This window comes from Anomalospiza imberbis, chromosome Z (genome assembly GCF_031753505.1).
Source record: "Anomalospiza imberbis isolate Cuckoo-Finch-1a 21T00152 chromosome Z, ASM3175350v1, whole genome shotgun sequence".
NCBI lineage: Eukaryota > Metazoa > Chordata > Aves > Passeriformes > Viduidae > Anomalospiza > Anomalospiza imberbis.
Genome location: NC_089721.1, coordinates 51,692,956 through 51,717,829, shown reverse-complemented (window position 1 = coordinate 51,717,829; position 24,874 = coordinate 51,692,956). Strand labels below are relative to the sequence as shown.

Sequence of the window (24,874 nt, the reverse complement as noted above, 5' to 3'; positions counted from 1 at the left end):
CAAGTAGACCATGGGACTAAGTGCCACATGAAGTCTCTCCTTAAACATCTTCACTGTGGTCCCCCAAGGACTTGACTGACACTGGCTGGAAGTGCATTTGTCTTTCATGCTTCAGACCAGTTCACTCCAGTGTGCAAAATTCCAGTTGCCTAATTGCAGTGAAAAACCATATGGGGGATAAATTTAAAATCTGTTACAGAGTATTTTCAAGGAATTCCCTTCCTCCCTGGTACCTCCACTAACAACATTTAAAATACTTCCCTGCTGCTAAAAGACCCCTAAGGAAATAAACTGCTGCTTGTGTGTTAACTTCACCTCAGTGCAGCAGAGAGGGACAGTTTTAGTGCAAAATTAGAAATTGCACTGGTAATACAAAGCAAAAAGATGGGCTGGAAACGTTCTGGCACAATGCCATAATCATATCTGTTACAGAGACACTGCAGATAGAATAAGGGAAGTGTAGTGGGAAAACAAGGCTGTCAGCTGTGAGTTGGTGTCTTCACACCTCTCATAAATTGGGAACATTCTGTATTGTGCCTTTCTTTGTTAGATAAAATATATTTCTTATTTCAGTGTGTGTTCTAATGAGAAGAGATGTCTGGTTCAATAATACTACCTTCTGTTTATCTGTGGGAGTTAATGAATTAAAGAGGTCATTATGCTGGCTAGTCCATAAACATGATGATAAATTATGTGAAGGGCAACCTGAAAACATTTGAATGACATTCCCCACATTTATTTCCTTGTTACTTACAATAACCTTATCATTCACAAATTTCATAAGGATAATTCAAATAAAACAAAATTAGAATTCTGCTTTAGGCAGGCAAATTTGCATTTAATACAGGTCGTAAGTGGAAAAGCAATTAAATTACAGTAGGATTTTTAAAGGATTCCTCTTCCTGTATAAATATATATTGCAACTACTCCTACCTTCACTGTGGTATGATTGAAGTTTCATATCTAGCCCCTCACTTTCCACAGAAACAAAAGCAAGGCAAATAATACATTTTTTGAGTTGTATCTGCTGAACAAAACTTGTAGTGCATACATGTATATGTTTGTGTGTTTGGATATGAGTAATTTCAAGTAAATAGAATCATCATTATAATATTGTTCAAAGCAAAGCAGATTATTCTTCTCAGTCACCTTCTGATTTAAACACTGTAACTGGTGCTTAGTTTATGCTGGCTGGCTGCCAAGTGAAAGCAATTATGTGCAATAATAGCAAAATTAAGAGGTGAGTGTTGCTGTTTTACAGCAGGACATGGCAAAACCCATTTCCTTCTGTCAGCTGTATCTTGATTACACACACTGTCACACAGGCAAGCTGTCTTACACACACACACATGCGTGCACACATTCTTGCTCTTTGTCGTTTGCAGTCTTTCCTGTGGGTTTTAACTTGAGGTCACTGAAACCAGAAAAGAGGAAGAATATAGACCAGAATGTTTGAAAGCAAATGAGAGTAAACATCTTACTTTGCGAGGGAAGGACAGGGAAAAAAAATAAAAAAAGAAAAAAATAAAAGAGCAAAACAAAAAGCCCATTCCAATTATTGTTCTAATGTGTGATAATACTTTATTTTTTGCTCACTGACAGGTGTCCTGGTGGTAAATGTTACATGGAGGAACAAGACTTACGTGGGAACACTGTTGGACTGCACAAAGCATGACTGGGCCCCTCCTAGGTAGGCAAACATTCTGAGTCTGTTTTTTCTCTGCTGTATTTTAACCCCTGGTCTCAGGAAAGAGACTGTACAGAGATTAATAAAGCACAGCTGGTTATAATTGAAAGCATGCACAAGTGAAACTAGTAGTTCTCTCTTCCAGACTGAAATGTCGGGTGGAAGCTCTTCTTTATTTTACTTTTGTATTTTTGAGAGGGAAGGGGAAATACATGAGATTCATTCAGAGAGTAGTTCATTTCAAAATGAATTTCTTTAAGTTAGGAAAATTTTTCGCTCCATTGTTCTAACGAGGTGGATACATCCTTACCATTTTTGTCCTTTTTTAATGACTTTGCCTTTGACACTGTAATATTCTCATTTGTCAGAAGGACATCTTTCCTTTAACATGTGTGAAGGCTCTCTTCTTACAGGACATGGTGCTGTCTTTTATTTTTTCAATTCAGGCTCTGGCTGATGAAATCTATTGTTTGTACAGGTTTTGTGAATCACCAACAAGTGACCTGGAAATGCGTGGAGGACGGGGCAGGGGAAAGCGGGCAAGATCCGCTGCAGCTGCAGCTGTACCTGGGAATGATGCGAGTTTTGCAGAGTCCAGAGGACTTCAGAGTAAAAATCGAGGCGGTGCCAATGGGAAGGGGAGAAGGGGCAGCCTTAACTCAAGTGGGCGCAGAACACCCCCAAACTGTGCCATGGATGAAGTCAAAGCCAGCCCCTCATCCACAAAGAGGAAAACAAAGCCTCCTATGGAGCTGGATTTGCACTCCAGTTCAGAGGACAATAAGTCTGGAAAACGCATTCGTACTAACTCTAGAAGCACTCCCACCACCCCACAGGGGAAACCCGAGACTACTTTTTTGGACCAAGGCTGCTCTTCCCCAGTGCTGATTGACTGTCCTCACCCCAACTGCAACAAGAAGTACAAGCACATTAATGGATTACGTTACCATCAGGCTCATGCACACTTAGACCCAGAAAACAAACTGGAGTTTGAGCCTGACAGTGAAGACAAAATTTCAGACTGTGAGGAAGCACTGAGTAATGTGGCACTTGAATGCAGTGAGCAAAGCACAAATTTGCCAGGCTTTGATCCACTAAAAGCACCGACATCTCCTTCCTCCATTGCTACCCCAGGGACTCCCAAGGGAAAGAGGGAACTGACCAGCAATGGCCCTGGTTCAGTTATCAGTTCCAAAACTGGCAAGAATTCTGGCAAAAAGAAGGGTCTGAACAGTGAATTGAACAGCCTTCCAGTAATTTCTAACATGGCAGCCACACTGGATAATTGCTCAGTAGCAGATGGAAATTTGCAAACTGAAATGCCAAAATTGGAGGCTGAAGGGTTAATTGACAAGAAGAGTTTGGGTGATAAAGGCAAGAAATCGAACAATTGCAAAGTGGATAAAAACCTTTCCAAGCTGAAAACAGCCAGGCCCATTGCCCCAGCACCAGCACCAACTCCTCCCCAGTTAATAGCTATACCTACTACAGCCTTTACAACCACCACTACAGGGACAATTCCAGGACTGCCCTCTCTAACAACTACTATTGTTCAGGCTACACCAAAGAGCCCTCCACTGAAACCCATTCAACCAAAGCCCACAATTATGGGAGAGCCAAGCACTGTAAACCCAGCTCTCACATCACTCAAAGACAAAAAGAAAAAGGAGAAACGCAAGCTGAAGGACAAAGAAAGCAAAGAGACAGGCAGCCCTAAGATGGACTCTAAGCTGGGGAAGCTGGAGGATTCAAAAGGGTCTGGAAAAGACTTACCTGGACATTTTTTAAAGGACCATCTCAACAAGAATGAAGTGCTAGCTAATGGACTGTCAGAATCTCAAGAGAGCAGGATGGCAAGTATTAAGGCTGAAGCTGATAAAGTTTACACATTCACAGACAATGCACCCAGCCCTTCCATAGGAAGTGCCTCCAGGATGGAATGCAGCACTTTGGTGAATGGACAATCTACCATGGCCCCACTGCATGTGTTGACACAGAATGGCGCAGACAGCACGGCCACTAAAACCAACAGCCCTGCTTACTCAGATATTTCTGATGCAGCTGATGATGGTGGCTCTGACAGCAGGTCAGAGGGTATGAGGTCAAAGGCCAGCTCTCCATCAGATATTATTTCTAATAAAGATGGTGTTGTAAAAGGACATTCTTCAACCACAGCACAACCAGCTCAAGCAAAAGATTCTCATTCTCCCTATTACCATGGCTACGATCCTTACTATTCCCCAAGTTACTTGCACTCTGGACAGGTCAGTGCCCCAGCAGCTGGGAACAGTGGTGCTCCACAGGGGCTGAAAATTAAAAAAGAGGCTGAGGAAGAGGCTGAAAAGAAAGAGAAGGCAGAATCTTCAGATGCCAAGAAAAGCGAAAGCACTTCTTCTAATTTGCAGCCACAACATCAGTCAGTAATAACTCAAAGACACCCTGCACTTGCTCAGTCACTTTATTATGGACAGTATGCCTATGGGCTCTATATGGACCAAAAGTCCTTAATGGCCTCCAACCCTGCTTACAGGCAGCAGTATGAAAAATACTATGAGGACCAGAGACTAGCAGAACAGAAAATGGCACAAAGTGGGAGGGACTGTGAAAGGAAGAATGACCCCCCCTTGAAAGAGATTGGGAAGGATGACAACAAGCAGAAGAATATTCCATCTGCCACTATTTCAAAGGCCCCTTCAACTCCAGAGTCCAGCAAAAATAACACTAAAATAGGGTCATCAGTTCCTAACAAAGGTGAGGAGACAAGCAAATCACAGATCCTTTCCAATCACCAACAGCAGCTTCAGTCTGACACTTTCAAAGCCAAACAAATGGAAAACCACCAGCTTATAAAGGAGGCTGTGGAGATGAAATCTGTTATGGACTCAATGAAGCAAACAGGAGTAGATCCAACTACAAGATTTAAACAGGTGAGATCACAGGAAATGGAACAAGAATGTCTTGGTTTATCTTTTAAGTTGTGAGTTTTTCTTTCTGATTCTGCTACGTTCTTCTTCCTCTGCAGCCAAACAAGCTCCACTGTCATTTTTTCATACTGGATTGTATTGTAGTCTGTGAATAGACCAATAAACCTTCCAGTTAAGCTGTTTGAAAAGCCCAAAAAAATAAATTAAAAGGTCTAGTAAGGTGGTGACAGAGCACAGGCTTAAGATCTGAACAGACTATTTTAAAATATATACATGAATAAAATAGAATTAGATTTCTCTTTTAGATGTGAATTCTAAGAAGTTTGTTTAGTTCAGAAATAAGAATTTTCAAGCAAAATAAGCAACTTTCATTGTGAGAGGACTTAAAGTACATTTGAAACATGGTTTGAAATGTTTCTTTTTTTTGTTAAATGACAGTTGGCATTTACTAAAGATGGGTGAGCTGCTTCTTTGAAGAGTTGGCTTAAAGCACAGCTCTTTATCTTAACCCAAGGTGACCTTTCTGAAGCAGTTAAGTTCCCCTTCTCTCGTCAACCAACCTCAAGCCCCTACAGACCTACACAATGGATGAAATCCTCTTTCCATTGAAGTCAGTGATAGTTTTGCCATTGACTTCAGTGGGACCAGAATTTTATCCAGTGGCTTCATGCTGACCCTTGTAGATGTCACATTGCCTTCATTTGAGGCAATGCAACTGTCTCCGTGCTCTGAACTAGAGCATCAGTGCTTGATGCTTTCATTTTCTGGTGTTTGGTACATCCCAGACTTCACCTTTACAGATTGTCTTTTAAGGTACAGTGGGATCAGGGGAATGGGAGTAGAGAGCTCTAAAGGAAGTGGGATGGTACAGCCCTAAGTAGGAGAAGATTTCTGCTGATTCAAGTGAGTATTTGAACCAGACTGTCCAAGCATTTAGTTGCGTGCTTATATTTCTGTGGCATTTGCCATAAATGTCTGTCAGTTGAAGAAAATGTTGACAGTTAGCTCTTTCATATCCTATATTAGAAAAAGAAATCTTCCTGCTACTTCTCCGTACTGATTTGGTGTGGTGTTGTGAAGAACTTCCCTCTCTAGTTCTGAAACATGTTTATAAACTGGTCTGTGTAATACTTTATTTAAAAAAGCATTAACGGTGCCCAGTACATGTTCTTTAAACCATACCATCCTGATCCAATAAATACTTGCCCACCTGTAACTTTACAAACTTAAAATAAGATTGTCAGCTGAAAAAGTTTGCTTTAATATTTTACTTCCTCTGATTCCTGGATGTTTGTAATACTACATTAGAATCTTGCCATCTAGATCAGCTTTTCATGTGCACTATTCCAGGTATCCTAAGTAGTCTGGCATATCATTAGCCAGCTCTAATTTTGTGGTTCACAGATACTTTTTGCTCTCTAGTGGGAAAAGTCTCTCTGTGGGCTTTAATTAAAATGTTTTATGAATAACATGGTCTCAGAACTTCATTACATTGCACATGTATTTCATGATTAAACTAGTTAAAGGCATGAAGAAGGATATAAGATGAAGCAATTGAATTAAATTTTGATAATAGACTCTTGCTCCTTCATGGGAATATTGGTTTGACTTTGAGCTTGAGGCACTCTGGCAAGCAAAGCTCTCCTCTATGTAATGAAGATATGGTATTAAAACAGCTATTAAAAATACATTAACTGAAACACAGGAAATATCAATAACAAACTTAGTTCTATGTCTAAGTTCAGAACAATTTTTTTCTCCTCTTTATTAGGATCCAGATTCACGAACGTGGCATCATTATGTCTATCAGCCCAAATACCTTGATCAGCAAAAATCAGAAGAACATGATCGTGAGAAAAAGTTAAAAGAAGACAGCCCTAGAAAAACACCTAACAAAGAAAGTTCCCTGCCTAACCTTCCTGTCTCATTAGCAAGCATTAAAGAGGAGCCCAAAGAGGTCAAGCGTTCTGATTCTCAATCAGTGGATGAGAGCAAGATAAAAAACGATGATCAAAAGACTCCTGTAAATTGGAAGGACTCTCGAGGTGCTAGAGTAGCAGTTTCCTCACCAATGAGTCAGCATCAGTCATACATCCAGTACTTGCATGCTTATCCGTATCCGCAGATGTACGATCCAAACCATCCAGCCTATCGCGCAGTCTCTCCTGTCCTAATGCACAGCTATCCTGGTATGTATTCCAAAACCCGCCTTGCGCGCTAGTTAAGATTTGCATCCTCAGGTTCAGTAAAGCTTGCATTTTAATATTTCTGTTAGTAGCTAGGCTACATTAGAAGCTTCATGGGTGACGTTGTGTTGCTTGTGCTTCCACTGGGGAATGTTCTGTAGATTAAACTGGTTTAATACAAGATGTTCCTTTTATGAACTCTCAAGTTGCTCAACACTTGACAGTCTGCTGTTGCTGTTAGACTGACAGATAGTTTATTGCCTATAAAAATATTCTAAGCACTTACTGTCAGAACCATTATACTTACTATTCCTTTTACTTTAAGAGGACCCATAAATGTCTGAAATAGTTATCAACTCAACCCTCTTTATAACCTCCATTCATCAGGGTAAATTAGGTGATGAAATTGAAGAGCAGTTGTGCCATTTGGTAGTCATGTGATCTACTTTTGACATAATTGTCAGTTCTGATATTCTCTTCTCCTACCTTGATATAATCAAAATGTAAAATCAGTAACTTGATGTGGTATTTATTGTTTATCCACAGGGGCCTATCTCTCTCCAGGATTTCATTATCCAGTTTATGGGAAGATGTCAGGGAGAGAAGAGGCAGAGAAGGTCAATACCAGCCCGAGCATCAATGCAAAATCAACCACTGAGTCCAAAGCACTGGATTTGCTCCAGCAGCATGCCAACCAGTATCGCAGCAAGTCACCTGTTGTAAGGCTTCATCTGTTCTTACTGGAGAGTGTCACATACAGGAGGCGGTAGAGGAGGAACATAATTGTGGGAAGCACACAATCTGGCATTAAGCTATGAGTGCATGATTCTTCTTTATAGTACTGCTTACAATAAAAGCAATTTATAGTCAGAATGCTTCTGTGGCATAAACTGGAAGTAACACATCTAACACAGTTCTGTGCTGAGGTTTCCTGTCTTGAATAGACTCATATAGAAATACAGATTCAGAGATACCTCCTGGTGCACAGATTTTTGCAGTTAAACAGGAACCTCCTGTTTGGAAATATAATGAAATGAGAAGTTGGGCTATGGGATTTGATAATATCCCCTCCTTGTATTTGCCAAGAATCCACATCTTCCAAGTAGCCAATTACCAGCCCCCATATCTGAAGATTTATAAACAAGATTTACAAAGTTGGGACAAATACTGTTATCTCACTTTCAGATAAGTTGTTGCTGGTTTTAATTGTGAGCAAGTCACCGACTCTCATTCTATTTTCTAAAAGGTTTTTCTGCTATTCAGTCAAACTTGATTCCCAGAGAGCTTTAAAAGGTTGAGCATTTTCAGCAGCTCACCTAGGTTGCTCAGGCATTGGCAAGCCAGCCGAGCTTCAGGGACCCCAAAACTAGAAGTCACCATGGTGTCTTCAAGATGCTGTGTGTTGCCTCAAAATCTTTGTGATTTGGGAAATCTTCCATTATCCAGAAAGATTAGCTTGAGATTAGAATCACGTGCACATACTCTGGTAGACATACTTCTTCAGAAAAAGTGATCTTCATTATTTGTATTCAAAAAGTTTTTGACAGGTAGTGGCACATGGTTTTGTTGTGATTTCATCCCTTTTAAAGTTCTCACGTCAGTTTTCTTTCACTTTCTGTTACTAGCCTGTGGAAAAATCACCAGCTGAGCGTGAGCGGGAAGCAGAAAGGGAGCGAGACCGCCATTCTCCTTTCAGCCAGCGGCACCTCCATACACACCACCATACACACGTTGGAATGGGCTACCCTCTTATACCTGGACAGTATGACCCATTTCAAGGTGAGCAGAAAATTGTCAATGGGTGGGATTAGCTTGACTCATGGAATTGTTGCCTTGACACTGGAAATTATGCCTACATTAAGCATTTTGAATAGACAGCCTGCTGTTAGAACAGAAGTGCTTTACATTTAGGAAGAAGGCTTGAAAATTCACAGCATGTAGTAGCAATAAATTAATAGTTTCATGTCTGAGAAATACCAAGTTTTGTTTCCCAAAGTGGGTGTCAGAGCATTATTAAAGATGTACCAGTTAGGCTGTCATCTACATGAATGTTTTGATTCCTCCTGCAAACTGACATTAACTGTCTGAAAGGCAGTAAAATATCCAAACCAAACAACCTCCTTTTTGTATAATTAGGGTTGTGTAAGCAATGGAGGAAGTGTAGCAAAGACAAAAGCTTTTTATACTGAACATATTTTATGTACAAGGCATTGCAGTCACAAGGGTTTGTGCTCGTTATAATTTGACTGCTTGAAAGAGGACTCTTTGTATTTTGGCAAATGCCATGCACAAAGTTGCAGTCAGGGAAAAAGCAACACAGTGAGATACAATTTATTCTCCCTAGGTTTTATACCGGTCTTTGAATGTTTTTTCTCTAACTGTGGACTCTAGCTGAATTAAAAGGAGGTTTTCTCCCATGCAGCAAAGTATGTGCTACCACAATTGGTAGCTAAATGACATTTCTTCTTTACATTGACTTAGTGCCTAAGCACTTATTTTTCCTGTGTAAAAGTCTTGACATTTCTCAGTGTGATTCAGTGATTCCATATGCCTTTTGGGATGCATTATGCTTGTTCAGTAGCAAAACTGTAAAAATGGTAAGTTATTATGGAAGTATTGTATCCTGAGTGGCTGGCATGTTGTTTCTGTAATTCACTTTGACCTTTGTTTCTTGTTTCCTAATACCTATTATTTCTACTGAGCTTCTTATTAATGAACTCTCATACAAACCACTTAGCATCATGCAGTGCTGTATTTGAAAAATAATGCAGTAAGTAGAAATGCTGTAATTTCTTGTAGAATATCTATCAAAGACAATTCAGTTTATTACAGAAAGGTATATTGATCATACTGGGCAGACTGTCTTAACAATGTTGCCTGTAATATGTGTTATTTATGTAGTGATAACCCCCCTGCATTTTCTGATTGTTTGCCTTAGAGATCCTTCCTACCATTCCTCTGACCACAAAAATGCATTAAAACCAGAGGTACATCAACATTCCTTTGTTTCTTCTTTCTCACAGGATTGACCTCTGCTGCCCTTGTTGCCACTCAGCAGGTGGCTGCACAGGCATCTGCATCTGGTATGTTTCCTGCACAAAGAAGGTAAATACCCAATAAATTATATATTGTAACATAGAGAGGAGAAAGCAAATCACATATTCTTTTTAGCCTGCTGTGTGCATTTCCTTGTATGACACAGTTTTTAAGGTTGAGGAAAAACTTTGTACTCTGGGTTGCTTGCAGTTTTGTTCTCCTTAGAATGACATTTTGTCCTTAGTTGTGTTCTTTAATTGTAACATAGATCATTAAGAAAGAGCAAACCTTCTGAGATTTTCCATGGAGTGTGTTTTAAGGATTGGTATTAAGATAAAACAAGAGATTATGAAATATAATTTATGAGATCCAAATTTTTAATAAAATGAGTTTAAAATTAATGTTCAGTTGGCTCCATGCATGACCACAAAAACTTAGGATTCTATCTATTCTGCAAGTCTGCCTGGCTTGCTGATGTTGCTTTTAGAGAGGTCTGTTTGGGAGCCCATGAGAAATGGTTTTGTATTTAAATTGCACACCCATGTCATACCTGCCATACATGGGTATTCAAATTAATGTCATACATTAAGTTGCATACCCATGTCAGGCATGTCATGACATGCCTGAAAGCCTCTCAGTTGTTTACTAGGTTGTCAAGAGGAAAACTTCTGCATTATAATGGTCCCATATCGAGTGAAAATTCCAAAGCATCTTTTAACACTAATGTTTCATTCATTGCTGCCATGTTAAGACTCAGAGTTTAATGTATCAAATAGAACTGTGAAGTTCCATGTTCCGGGTGTCTGTCTGAAAGCTGATGCTGTAACAAGCAACCTTTAGCTATAATTATTTGAGTAAGAAAGGTTTGTAGCCCTGGAAGAGCAGATGGATGATAGGGTATCAGAACCCAGAAGAAAAATCCTGGCATAGGTTACTTCTCAGGATGTTGTTCCTGGCAGGGGAGGGATGAGGACAGGGCTTGCTGTCTTTTATTCTTGGGTTTGAGAATATGTGTACAGATTTCATTTCATGATGCATTCAAGGTGCAGGAAAAAAAAGTGTGAGGAAAGGATGCTGCTTACTAAAACCTTCTTCTTTCTCTTTTCAGAGAATGATGAATTTGGGGATGAACATTGTCATGTGACTGGATCACATGAGGAAGCGCTTTATTACAGACATCAGTTCCATGGTGTTAATTTGAAATGCCTTAATGGCAGGCAAAAACCAGTCATTTCATTTTTGTAAATTGCAGATTTTATCACAGAGTAACAAATGTTGCTGTAATTAGACTTCTGTTTTTATATATATATATATATGCGTATATATATATATACATATATATATAAAAATATATATATATTCTTTACTTTTTTTGTATCAGTACCAAGGCTCGCACACAGGGTCTGCTGCTAAGTTGCGAACCACACACTAAATGGAGATATGTATTTGTCATGTTTAGAAGGCGTTAACCGCAAAAGGCTGTTTGTTTCTTTTCTCTTCTTCTTCCTTTCCTTTTTCTTCTCTCTTTTTTCCTTTCCAATTGTAAATAAATAATGTTATGTATCAGTGTGCCTGAACCTTGCATACCCTTCTGGTATTTCCCACAAGCTCTCAGAGAGGCTAACTGTGATGACACTTTGGTACAATGTAGATGTCTATTTGGTGGTTCCTATTAAGATGCATCAGTGTAAAATGTTACTGTATTCACTGTTTCATTGTAATTGTGTATTGTGAAAAATATACCTTTGGAAGGCATGGGGATTCTAGTACCACAAAAACTGTGTTGTATATAATGTATAGATTTTAAATGGAGATAATGAGCATCTGTGAATAATGAAATGTCTTTTTTGATAATCTTGAATGGCAGATAACCTAATAGCCTGCATATGAGAAGACATCTGTGATTGTTCTATTACTTGAATAGTCCTGCAGTCTTTTTTTTAATGTTTACAATTACCCAGATTTAGAGGAGAGACTTTAATGCCATTACCTGTTTACTTGTTTTATGCTGTAACCTAGTTTATTTTATGTAAAACCTATATCAAATGCTTTCGTTTTTTTACTTGCCTTAAATAATTTGGCAATCAGAATAATTAAAAACTTTGAATTTTTTTTTTTTTTTTTATTTCTTGGTGTTCTTGAGCACATCTTTGAAAGATGTGTCATAGCTGTAGATAACACAGGGTGCAGCAATGGCACAGCTCCTAGTCGTGCTCCTGCTGGGCCTATGCCATTGTCCTCTCCCAGCAGGCAATGCAGGGTACAAGCCAGATGGCAGATGGACCTTTTTCTGTTGACCCTGATAGGCTCAAAAAAGGCCCATGATAACACTTTGGATGGTATTAGTGGAACTGAAGTGTCTAATACCTATTTTTAGAGCAGCTCTGTATGCTATAAATTATAGGCAATTTTTTTCCTATTATATCTGTATTACCCTTCCACCCAAAAATTAATAGATGCCTAAAAACAGAGGACCTGTCAATTAAAAAAAAAAATCCTTTGCTGTGTCTAACCTGTATTACCACAAGATAAATATTTTATGTGGCTACATCACCTGTTTTGTTACAATGCAGTTAACACAGTACACAGTAACATGAAATTGCTAATCATGATGTGAAAAAAAATCAAATTTACTGGCCAGGTTTTTGAGGCTTTAACTTTCTTCCTTTTCTGCATATCCCGGTTACATTGATTGTCAAAACTGTTTTTTTAAGTTTTCTGGTTGTTTCTGTTTTGTGTTTGTTGGGTTTTTTTTTTTTGACAGGGTGAATTACTGCAAGTTAAAGGTTGTTCTTGAAGTTGGTTCCATTTCTTCTACCTTGTGAATACTTAATACAGAAGGATGAATTAAAGATTCCCAACAGACAAGCACACTTGGACTTTTATATTACTATGATGAATCTGCCATTAATATTGCTATAATTGTTTTATTTTTATAGGCATAAAATCAGTTCCCTTAGTGAATAGTTATAAGGTTTATTGATTTTTACTACACATCATTCATCTGTGGCTTACTATTATTGTCTTGTTCTGAACACATTCAGAAGTCTCACAGTGGTGACATACTACAAGTTAGCCTCATAAAAAAATGGGAAGGAAGGGGTGTTTTCTTTGAAAAAGGGGATATTGTGAATGCAGGGCTCTTGAAATAATAAATGCCTTATTACTTCTATAGTAAAGGCTCAGATGGCTTTTGTGTTGAAACATACCATTGACTTTTATTTTTTTCTGCCTAAACAATTAATGCTACCACAGCAAAATAGGTCTTACAAATTCACACTGTTGGTGATTTTTAGTGTGGTTTGAGTGTCATAAGTAACTGGAATGAATTACTCTAATTGATACAGGGTAAGCAACAGTTAAAATTACAATCAATGTTATAGTTTTACTGTATCCTTGAAGTCTGTAAGAGTGGCTAACATCTCTTGCCATTTATTGTCTTCCTCCACTTAAGATTATTATGTCTTCCATTTAGCTTCATAGTCTTCTTTTTGCTTTAACACTCACCATACTCACCTCCCTAAAGGCTGAGCCACAGTGAGTGTCACTCTCTAGTTCAGCACTCCCCAAAGCCAAAGGGTGTTCCCCCACACATCTGAGCACTGATGTGCAGCTGGCAGGGTCATTTCACCACTGTGTGAGCATCCAAAGGAAGAGCAAACTGAAGCAGTAGTAAAAGGAAGATGATTTATACACCTGGGAACTAAGAACTGCAGAGGACGGTGCCTGAAAAGGGGCAGAAGCATCATGGTACAGATACATTTGCACTGTTTTCCACAGGATGGGATTATACTTTTTGCTACGTCTAGCTGACCTCTACCACCCTGCCCTTCCACAGCAGCTAACAGTGACCTTGTTTCTGTCTTGCATCCAAACGTTGCTGGATGTCTTGCAAAGGTGAAGCAGAGCTTATGCAGTACACTCATTTGAGTTTCTAAGTCTGTCCATGTAAATGCAGCTAGAGAAATGAAAGGTCTGTCAGTGCGAGCCCATCACCAAAAACCCAGCCAGGGAGCTACTGCTTGTGATGCTTGCAGGGGGAGAAAATAGATGTGAACAGCAGAGGCGGTGCTTTTTGAGCTATCATGTAGCTCTAGGGGCTGAAATAGAACAAAGGTCTAACCAGCTGAGTTGGCTGACTACCAGGACTAGCCTAGAGCTGGTGAAAATGGGGGCTAAGAGAAACATAATTCAGTTTTGTAATTTTAGAATTCCCTGGTGGCCTTGGGGAACACCTGAGAGGTCACAAAGCTAGTTCTGTGCCACACATCCCCTCCTTGCTTCTGATAGGTGCACTGGTTGGGCTTAACCATTTGATCTTTAGTTACACTTGTCACTCTGCTGTCAGAGCAAGGACCCCCAAAGGACATGAATTTGTAGAATCCCTGAATCCATCCTAAAACACACACAAGGAATTGTTGATATTGGCAGAAAGAAAGGACACTATAGTCCCCTTCTACAACTCTCCACCCTGGCTCTTCTCAGAGAACCAGTGAGAGTCAGGCAGGCAGTCTAATTCATATTCCATTCCTGGCATCAGTCGTGTCACTGTCACAACTGACAGAAGTACTGTCCTTATGTTTCTGTCTCAGAATCTCACTCTAGTGTTTGCTTGCTACTCTCGCTCCTTATTTCTCATCTCCCCTCTCTGTGCCACTTGCCAGTTTAAGGAGCCCTCTTACATCCACCTGATACCATGAAAACTCTATTTGCACATCTAAAAGCTTTCTGCATACATTTGTGGGTTTGTCCCTTGATTAGTTCTCTCTCTTTCCTTTTATCACAATTCGTCTGTTGACCTGCATCTTTATCTTAGTCTGTGTTAATGTATCTTGCCTCTCTTTAGCCTAGACAGAGAACATATTTCACTTCAAGTTCATACAGTGTAGTTCATATTTATAGCTACCTCTTAATAATAGCAACAGCCCCTCATAGAGGATAGTGCAAGATGCCATGAGTAGCTATGACTGACCACTGGTTAACAAGGAGCCTAAGGTAACTGACAAAAAACGTTACAGTTTTCAAAGGTATTTTGAAACCATCCAGTGACTCAAAATTGTGAATGATACGAAGCCCACATAGGAAGTCTGAGCCTTTATCTCCCTGCATCAGAGGGAACTGGAGACATACAGTCATTACTTAATATGCCAGCTTTGTTCTGCTTTAGAAAGAGAGTTCTGGTTTCACTTTTAGCACTTTATGTAGCTCTCTGCACTAAACACCCTATAGCATTACTGTGAAATACAGTTCTCCCTCGGGAAGATTTCTTTTTTCTAGGTCAGTATTTCCTAAGTTCTCATAGCTTCAGCCTTTTTGCCAACATTTGCTTTTTTTCTGTCTCTTTTTTCCCCTTTTTTTTGTCATTCTTTTTCTTTTCTTTTCTTTTGGAGGAGGTCAAATCTCACTGTTACCAAGAAATGCAAGAGGTTTTCATTAAGGAGAGGAGACATCAGTTGAAGCTGTGCATGTTCCAGTGGTGGGGAGATTGACACCCTGTAAAATTCTTACACTAGCTGTTAGTAATTTCTGTGCAACATACACTAAATAGGGCTTTCAACTTCAGTTGCAACTCTGAAATTTCTCATGTGGACTGATAAATTAGCAAACTTAAAGGTTTAGCAAAGGTAATTATTACTTGCAGCCTAGAAATATTTGTCATGAAGAAAACTTAATCTCCACCTTAACACAAGAGAAAAATGTTCTAGGAATATGAAAGTGTAGATTTTGTTACAAACAAATGAATTCCTGCAGACCCAGCTGATACCTGTAGTTCACTTCCAGTAGCCTCACAGATGTTTCCGCATTATTCCATGGCCATTTTGAATGGTATAAAGATGTATAATAATTAATTATATTAGATCTATAATTTCAGTTTGCTGACGAGAGGATAGTGCTTGCTGACTGCTTTGGGCATAATGCTACAGGACTTCCTCATGAAAGAGTGCAGCAATGCCTGATTAAAAGTAGAATTAGATCAGTAGGCAAAGGCTCTCTGAAAGCCTGTTTAAACCTTTAATACAGGAGACTAATTTTAAAGCATCCATCTTGATACGTAAATTACTTTGGTTCTTTTAATTGTTTCCAAGGCCCTGAGGGTATTAGTAAGCCTTGCTCTCCCTGCCCAGCCTCCCACGGAGCTTCCTCTCCCCACCCCTTCTCAGTGGCCCAGGACTCCCATTTCAGTCCAGGCTATTAACCTCTGGCTCAGGGACACGGATGCCTTGGGATACAGCTGTAGCCTAGCAGTCTTTCCCCTTTGCTAGGGTTAGTGGGGTGGGACCTACCAGGCTCCAGGAGCCTCCAGCCCCGACTGCACCTTTAGAATGACTAAGAATGTGCAGTTTCTGCTCTTAAGCGATTTGTGTTTAGGCTGTTTCTTACAGAATGTTATGCAGGAAAAGGGCTTTGGTAAGACCCCTGCTAATATTTTTTTTAAATAAACAAATATAAGGTTAAAGAGGATTTTTTTCTTCATATGTTTCAAAACAAACAGTGGAAATGAGGTGTGGAATAAAAAGCCCCATATTGAAGAGCCTCCTGCATAGTTAAAAGCCACCATGAAAAATCAGTCCTTTTTTTGTTCCCTATATTTTAATCCATCTTTCTTCAACAGTATAAACTTGTATTTGAGAGTCCAAGTGACACTAGAAGTAACATGAGGATACAGGAGCATTTTTTCCTTCTCTCCTTCCAGTAGGAGTGACTGAAAGGGACAGTTAGCTGTAAAAGGAGCTGGCTTATACGTGTACTCAAACGAGGCACCTTCTGTATACAGAACATGTTTCTCATTAATGAGCTCCCTATTCAGCAGTGGTCAGCTCTGCTGCCTGCTTCAGCAAGCTGACTATCTTCTTCCTTTGAAGTTCTGTTTCCCAGAAGAGAGTGGAAGGAGCCACATCAAGGGCTACATGGACTGCAAAAAGAGCAGGAATTTCTGCTCTTCCTTTGCTTATAAAAACCAGAGCAAGGCTTGCTTTTTATAATTTCCTTTTGTTCATACCTTTCCCCACTCTGTCACTAAGTCAACTTAAGTATTTGCAGTGATGAGCCTCATCAAGCCACTGATTTTCAAGTAGAGCTCCAGACAGAAAAGGTCATTAAAATGTCAATGACAACATGTTTCATGCCGTGCATTGGAACATAACAATTTAATACCAAGCTTTGCCACAAGTATCTGCAGCCCTAATTCATTATCTTCCTGATTGAAAAGAAGCTGGTTTACTTGAACAGAGAAATCACCAAATCCTCAGACTCTAAATGACTTGTGGCTTTCCTGAAACCAGTTGACCACTTTCACTTTGATTTGTCAGGAGTCTGTCCCCATGTTTGGATTTATTTCCCCAAAGAAGTTGTAGAAGAAACAACTAGAGAAAGAAAACACTAAAAATAGCAAGACAGAGTCCAGTTCTTTATGCTAGAACACCTCTCATTAGGCTTTGGCAGACTCTTCTGCAACTCAGATAGGGAATTGGTTCCTTGAGGCCAAGCAAGTAATTGCTATTTGGTATAGCTCCTTCCTTCTTCATTGAGCATATGTGCTCTCTCAGATGCTCATGTACTCACTGTCCCCTTTATTACAGGGTCACATATATATGCCATATGCATGATTTGATGCCAGTTTGCTTAGAGGTCTCTTTTGTAGCCCACTGGCAATAAAATAGCTCTCCAATAGCAATGATTGCTCAGCTTTGGAGTTTTGTATCTGCACTTCACACTAGATCACAAGCTTTTAAAACCTTGTCCTACTTCTTAAAAAGATTAGTGAACATACACTAAAATCCAGTTGTATTAAAGGAGAGCAGGATATGTACATCAGTATATTGGCCTGGCAAATTATTCAATGTGCACCCAGAAAGGGTACAGAACAATTAAATCTGGCCCTGATATGTAGGGAGGATAAGAGGCATTGACATAAAAGTGACTTGGGAGAAAACTTCTGAGTCTGCTCTAAAGATTTCAGTGCTGTGCTCTGTAGAGACATACAGGGCTTTAGAGAGTTGTGGGTCCAGCAAGGTCACCCAAGCAGCACAAGGAGCAGTGGTGTCACATAAGTCACTGAGCAGGAGCAGGTGAGTGCCCAGACACTGACACTACAAACTGCAGTGAGTCCTAGTAAAGAAAGCTTGTCATTGGACAGGCAGACTTTCACGGTGGAGTTAACATGGAGCAAATGCCCTCGGGGCAGAGCTGACTGTTCTGAAGCTGTTGAGTGCTTGCTACATGCCACTGGCTCATGAGCTGATGAGCTGCCCTCTCCATGTGCTCTGCTTTCCTCAGTCGCAGAGGCCTGCAGCATCGAGGGACAAAGTGTTTACAGTCTGAAGAGAGCCGAGTTACCCTAATACATCTGAGCAACTTACAGAGAGTAAGATGGGATAAAGCATGGGTCAGTCTTAAAGTTCAAGCATGGCCTTGACAAAAAGTTGTCTTTAAAGAGCACTACACCTGTCTCATTAGTGACATGCCACTCACCTGCCCCAAAGGACATGATTTCTCCTGTTTCGGGCTGCTATACAGCAAGAATACACCTTCTGTGTCTGCCATCTGAAGGGAGAAGTAAATGATAGAGAAAGAGAACTTTATTGCAGAGTAGAAAATTTTCAGTCAAGGGACTGTATGTGACAAACCAGAGGTGTGTGTCTCCAGTTACACTTCCTCTCATGGTAGTAAGTTGAGACCTTTGGTATGGTTGTCTTTCATTGTTTGTTACCATTATTAATTCTTACATTCTTCTGGGCCCTGTTAAATGGCAGTATTGGATTACTAGTCACCAGTGTAAAGGGCCCTTGTCTCCTCATTAATAGGCTGATGTGTGTTTAAGAAGCCAGTTTGAGTATTTTTCACTGTAAGAAGGATATTTCTATCATGGGATATGTTGTTGTATTTGCCTTTGTACTTGCTTTCGTTTTGGCTGCTCTAGTTTTAAATATTAGCACTTCAGTGTGCAGCTTAGATGAGCTCAGATGAATCTTCAGGATGCAGTATTTCATATGTTCCTAAGCTCAAAATTGGTACTATATTTTCATATTAAGTGCCCTATATATTTAGTAATGTTTTACAGTCTTTGGTTTTTTTTTTTCTTGTTGTGGTTTTGTTTGTTTGTTTGTTTGTTTGTTTTAAACATTTTTCAATTGAAAGAGGAAAAGAGGCTTGCAGGAATTCAGCCTTGACATTTTGGGGCCTTGCCCCCCATTTTTTCAATAGGACAAAATTAATTCCCCATATTCAGGATTTGGTAGGATTTGGTAGCTGACAGGGAAAACAAATTTCAAAACAATCATTGATTTAATGAAGACAACATTTATCAATAATATTATTACCCCTCTGACTCATGCTAAAACTCATTTGACTAGTATACAGTGATCAATAGAATGCGAATTGAAAACCTTCTCGATTTTGAATCTGCAAGGCAAACACAGGACAGTTTTCAGGAGGCTTTATCAGAGTGGCTAAGAGCAGTTAGGGATGCAGACCAGACCGCCATCTCCCTTTCACAACCCCCACACTCCTTTTAGATTATGCTTTGCCCCTGGGTCGCTGCTTGAATTTGCTATCCATTAGTCCCTAGTGATAACATCAAGGTCAGATGCTCTACTTGAATCCACAGCTGAATTACCCATATCTTCTGACACCATCAAAAGCAAATTGCTAGCTAATCACTAAGGAAAGGAGACAACAACAAATAGTTCTGTGACCAATAAGGCTAATAAAGACCACTTTTCAGTGGATCTCTTTTCTCTTCAGACCCTCAGATATTCAATAAATAGTGATCTTCTTAATTTTTCCTACATGAGACCACTAACAGGCCATATCTGCTTTGCCTTTTTAGTAATACTTGTCAAAGTAGAGATTGTCTTCGGAGTATGTAGTTTATTTGCAACTGGTCAATGGGCTCAAATGTTTTGTGCCAGGGAAAGGTTGTAGACTTGGTGTGGTCACAGGAACTTAAATGAGAGCTTTGCAAGGGTCTTCTCTGCATGGCCCTATTGTGTGTGTCTCCTGAACAGTTACAAAGCTGAAAGGTGGCAATGTGTTTGAGAGCATCTTCTCCCCTCACAAAGATGGGAGGTGTTCAGGGCCAAGCCTGGACCCTTTCTGGAAATAAGTCCACCCCACTGCCTTGCACCATGCTCTGCACCACAAGTAAGGTGCAGAACATCTCTGGCCTAACAGCTGTGGTAAACAAAAGTAACTTGTTCAGAATTTAATTAGTCTTAGGGTAAAGTTATGAAATAGGGAAACTGAAAAAAGCCCAGTTAATGCATTGAGTCTTAAATCCATCAATAATCATGAGAATATATAACTTGGAAGTAGTCGATTATATTTATGTATTTAGCTATAGGCTTTTTGTGTCATTATAATATACACAAAGGCAAAAAAGGAGCCTGGATTTCAGAAAAGCTGTAGTCTCTTTTAAATGCTTTTGGGTGCTAGCAAACAACAATTAATTTTGTAGGTTAATAATAAGCTAGTTGAGGTACAAAAATAGAACAAAGTTATTTTTGAAAGCTCTGGGTATTAAGCACATAATGGTTTCATTATCTAAAGTTCAGTCACAACAAGGACAAAGAAATCCCTCTTATGTATGCTGAAGAGCTTTTCAGTTTTGAAAAAAAAAATCAATACTATATTCACACTAATATTGGCTTGCATAAAATATTGACTGTAGTCACACTGGTGGTTTTACATAAAGACTTAAAAGCAATTTTGGATGTCTGAAAGATTCTAATTGTTTTTTCCTTTTCCTGAAAAGTAATGAAAAGACGACTAAAAAGCAGAACTATATAGTTATTTTATAACTGGCACTAACAAATTTCACCAATTACAGAGTCCATTCTGTAAGCAATGAATGTGTGGCTCCCAATTAATCTAGTGTACCTCCAGGCAAGGTCTAAATCAGCTGGATACAGCTAAAGCAATTTGCACACAGCTAAAAGCAAATTGGAAAATAAGTGTTCCATGCTACTGCCTATCTTTTCAAGCCAAATACACAATCAGTATTCTGGCAGCAGCACTCTGTCATGTTATTTGCAACTATCAATTTTAATTATAACAATTATTGATTAGTTGGGAAAGTGAATAATCTAATGTTCAAATGAGGTTGGCGCGGCTGCTGGAGATCATTTTTCGCTTTCATGCACTTGTACATTCAGTGTTAAGAAACACCATGCAAAGAATATACTTCCACTACTGTGATGAGCTCAGATAGATACCATTGAAGGTGCAGGTGTGATTTCTTTTTATTTTTTCCAGTTTGTTTTCAACAAGCATCCAGTTTTAGGATTCACCATTCTGCTGTGCAGAAGGGGTAATATGAATTGAATTAGGGTGTGAGAGGACTAAGTGAAGAACATAGGCAAATACTTTCAAACTTGGGCACCTAAAATCAAGCTCTTATTTTCTTACTTAACCACCCAGAGTGCTCCTATTGCCCATTGGCATGGGTTATTTTTTTAACCTATTTACTTTTAGACTCAAGCTGTTCTTTTGTAGAACAATGCTTCTCTTGGAACAGAGAAAAAAGAAATATCCAGCCCTAGCTGAACTAACAAGAACATTATGTGTTTCAGCTAAATAAATAGCTGGGGGAAGAGGGCATCCTGACTTGAGCAGTTACAGCCACAAAGGCTGAACATGAATTCTCTGAATCCGAGTTCCTGGTACAGGTTCATCTCCACTGCTAATCAAATGCCCTGTGTAGTGTTTCTGAAGACATTCTGTTTCCATTTGAAGTGACCCAGTAAACACTCCATTAATAATTACTGTGCTCCAGAGAAGCCTTTCAAGTGCACTGCAGCCTGCCTCTGCTGAGGCTGGGGGAGAACACAGGAGTTTTCTCATCACACGTGCTCTGCTTGCCTCGTGGCTGAACATGCCTGCTGCACCTGGGGACACATCCTGCAGCATGGCACAGAGGTGGCACCTGCCCCTCCCGTGGGCAGGCTGGGCACAGCCACACCACCTGCCTGGGTGCTGCTCACACAGGCATGACTTCTGTGTATTAAAAAGGTAATGAAGGTAGCTGGTGGTAGTAATATCCCAAAGCTCTGGGCCACCACTGAGGTCAGATGAGAGGGATCAGATCCAGGATCACAACACTGCCCGTTTACCTGCTTTTGAGTTTAAAGCAGTGTACTAAGTAAACGTTTTTTGTGCAGTTTTGCAAATAATGGTCAGTGGATAACTGATGTAGTAGGAGACTCATCACACTGTTGCTGGGAAACTGTGGATGGATGTGAAACTGGGAAGGTCAGCTGCTGCAATTAGTTATCAAGAGAGAATAATTTCAAAGACCTGCACAAGGATATAGCTATGAAACGCCCACTGTCTTGGCAAAGCCTAGTACAGCTAATCATCTGCTTTGAAAATGCGAGGGAATGCATCCTTAAGTTGTACAAGAAGATCTCTCTGCCTATTCACCAGGCAAAAATATTGTGCTTACAGTGCCTTATACTGAAATGGAAAAAAAGAAAGGAAAAAAAAAATTAGCAAAGGCATGGAAATTAGTCCTGAGTGTGCTAAACATGGGAATGCAAGTGTCTGATAACAAAAGTAGTCTCTGAGAAAAAAAAAAAGTGAGATGCTTAGAAAAGTATGCATATATTTGAGATATCTGGTGATCAGGTACAGCTTTGGCACACATGCACACACAGTTAGTGTAATACTATTTTCTGGCATGCTTCCTGGTTTTGTCTTTCTGAACTCTTTTGTTTGGAGTTTAAAATATTTTATTCTGCCCACCAAAGCTTCCAACCTGCTCACCTTAGTACTGCACAAATACACTTGCAGGGAGAGGCCTGTCTCCAACAATTTCATTATTCTTTTCTTTCTCTTTGTTTTGTTGAAGAAAAAAAGCCCCACATATGGAAATTTCCTGTCTCGTAGTATTTACCACTACAAGTACTATTCTAATAGAGAATCATGAAAGGTTATAGACTTCAATCCTTTAACCTGCTGTAAAATAGTATGATTTGTATTTTGTTAAGCCATAAATTGATAGTCACATCTTCTCTATTATTTAAAACATAGTATTAATATTAAAATTGCCGTGTCTGTCCATAACTTTGGGATCGGGTATGTGCCTCAAGGGATCCTGTTCCATCTGCAATAAGTGCTTTTCACTTCAGATTAATATATTTTCATTTTCATTTGTCCTGTCAGCCTATGCAGATGGAGCAGGCCTCAAACCACACAGGGTCAAGTAGGAGCCCAATTAGGCAGAGTTATTTTTAAGTTCTGGAGGGCACAGGGTCAGCACACTGGAGAGCTTTAAGCACCTAAAGCTGTAGATAGGTGTCTCATGTATTTTCAGAAGTGCTATCACTCTGCAGTCAAGGGGAGCTAGGCATCTGGTAACTATCTTGAAAAGCACGTTTTGAGATTTCTGCAAAGAGCTTGAATTCTTTTGGAAATCTAGCTTCGCCTGCTGTAGGAATGTTCAGAACACGTTGTTGAGGCCACCAGTGGTTTCATGTTCCCAGTGTCATCATCTCAGTTGTGCTGATGTTTATCTGCGGCGTTGCGTTCTGTCCCCCGGTCCCGCGCAGCTCCAGAGAGCCCGGCTAAAGACACTCTTTCTCTCGGTGGGACCTGGAGCGCCGCATGGTCCAGGCGCGGTGGCGTTCCGCGCACCCGGGTGGGCTGCCCACGTTCTGCTGCTGCGCACGAGGGACGAGGCAAAGAGGGAAGGAATTGTCCACTCTGTCCGTGTGGTTGGCTGGAGAACTTTATTGACGCATGGAGCTGCGACGGAGAAGCGCAACTCGCTCCCCAATGCCGCGTGGACAAAATGGCCCTGAACAAAGGAGAGAGTGGGGTTTTATAGAGGGCAGTCCAAGGAAGACGGAAGCCCCCCTCGCCCAATGGGGGCAGGCTATGAGGGAGTGACGTGGACCAGGGTGACCAACAGGGACGCAACAGGGGCGGACATGGGGCTCCAGGGTGAATGGGGTTGCAGGCACGGGGTAACTGACAGGGAAGTCTCAGGAAGGAACGGGGGGTGGTTACTGGAGTTGACCCGAAGCAGACCACCGTGGAGGGAACAGGGGCATACAGAGGGGTACACAGAACCGACTAACTAACATACATCAGAATCCCTCATCTGAAACCAACCCCAGGATGAAACATTTATCCTCATGGCTGGGGCTCCTGCAGCAGCCCCTGGACATGCCTATGTTGTTCAGGAGGTCACATGTGCATCGGCCATCCCAGGAGTCCAGAGTGCTGTGTGGGGAACTCATCAGGAAAGAGGGAGGCCAACAGCCATGGGTGAGTCAGCTGCACTCAGGACAGCATGGGGATCTCTGATAGATCTCTTGCCTGGCCAAAGGAAGGTCAGAGAATATAAACTCAACCAGTTTCCAGGTAGCCCAGTCATCAGAACTGGCTATGATTAAATGCCTGGAGAAGAGCAAGAGTAGGGAATGTTTCAGTGCTAATGCTCCTCTATCTTCTGACAATTTTCAGTCAGGGGGTTTCTAGTGTAGTTTCTCTATGCAATAATTAACAAACATTTTTTCTTTTTTTGCTGCCAAAGGGCTTTTTCAATCTCCTCTTCAATTCAGTATGAGCTTTTTGTATCCAAGATGTTCCTCCTTTGCCAAGGATTTTCTCACATGCATTGCCAATCACACACAGACTCTCTCTATGTCCTGGATACAGTCCTACTTACCTTTTTTTGATGACCAAGGATTCTTGTACTGGAGGAAACAGCAAAATAATTTCTTTCCTAGACATCCCTCTATACCTATCATGATTTTATAGTCTCCAATATATTCTACCTTAAATCATCTCTGTTCCACACTAAGGACTCCCAGCCTATTTTTTTTCTCTTCTTCCTTTATGGAACTTATTGAACATCCTTACCATTCTTGTTTGAAACTTTTCTATTTATAATATATCCTCTGTAGATGCAGGGATTCATATCTATCTTTCTGCTGTAGAACATCCTATTTATTCCTGTCTTCCTAATTTTAGCTGGGTAATCTTTCCTATGTGTGTTTTTATACTTCTTTAAAAGGCATGGTGAAGGTGCCTGTCAA

General features: G+C 40.2%; 1 protein-coding gene across 6 annotated transcripts in view; it reads left to right on the top strand.

The window, feature by feature from the left end:
* Positions 1-13,012, top strand: part of ZNF608 (zinc finger protein 608) — an 84,917-nt gene extending 71,905 nt beyond the window's left edge. For 5 of the 6 annotated variants that reach the window (XM_068176902.1, XM_068176901.1, XM_068176900.1 and 2 more), the window contains 7 exons: positions 1,603-1,690; positions 2,166-4,614; positions 6,383-6,800; positions 7,344-7,516; positions 8,423-8,576; positions 9,821-9,902; positions 10,942-13,012. In XM_068176902.1, coding sequence (XP_068033003.1) covers positions 1,603-1,690; positions 2,166-4,614; positions 6,383-6,800; positions 7,344-7,516; positions 8,423-8,576; positions 9,821-9,902; positions 10,942-10,948 — 3,371 coding nt within the window. In that variant the 3' untranslated portion in view covers positions 10,949-13,012. Of the gene's footprint in view, positions 1-1,602; positions 1,691-2,165; positions 4,615-6,382; positions 6,801-7,343; positions 7,517-8,422; positions 8,577-9,820; positions 9,907-10,941 lie in introns of those variants that run through there. The other variant, XM_068176904.1, reaches the window with a different exon arrangement.
* Positions 13,013-24,874: the final 11,862 nt, after the last annotated feature.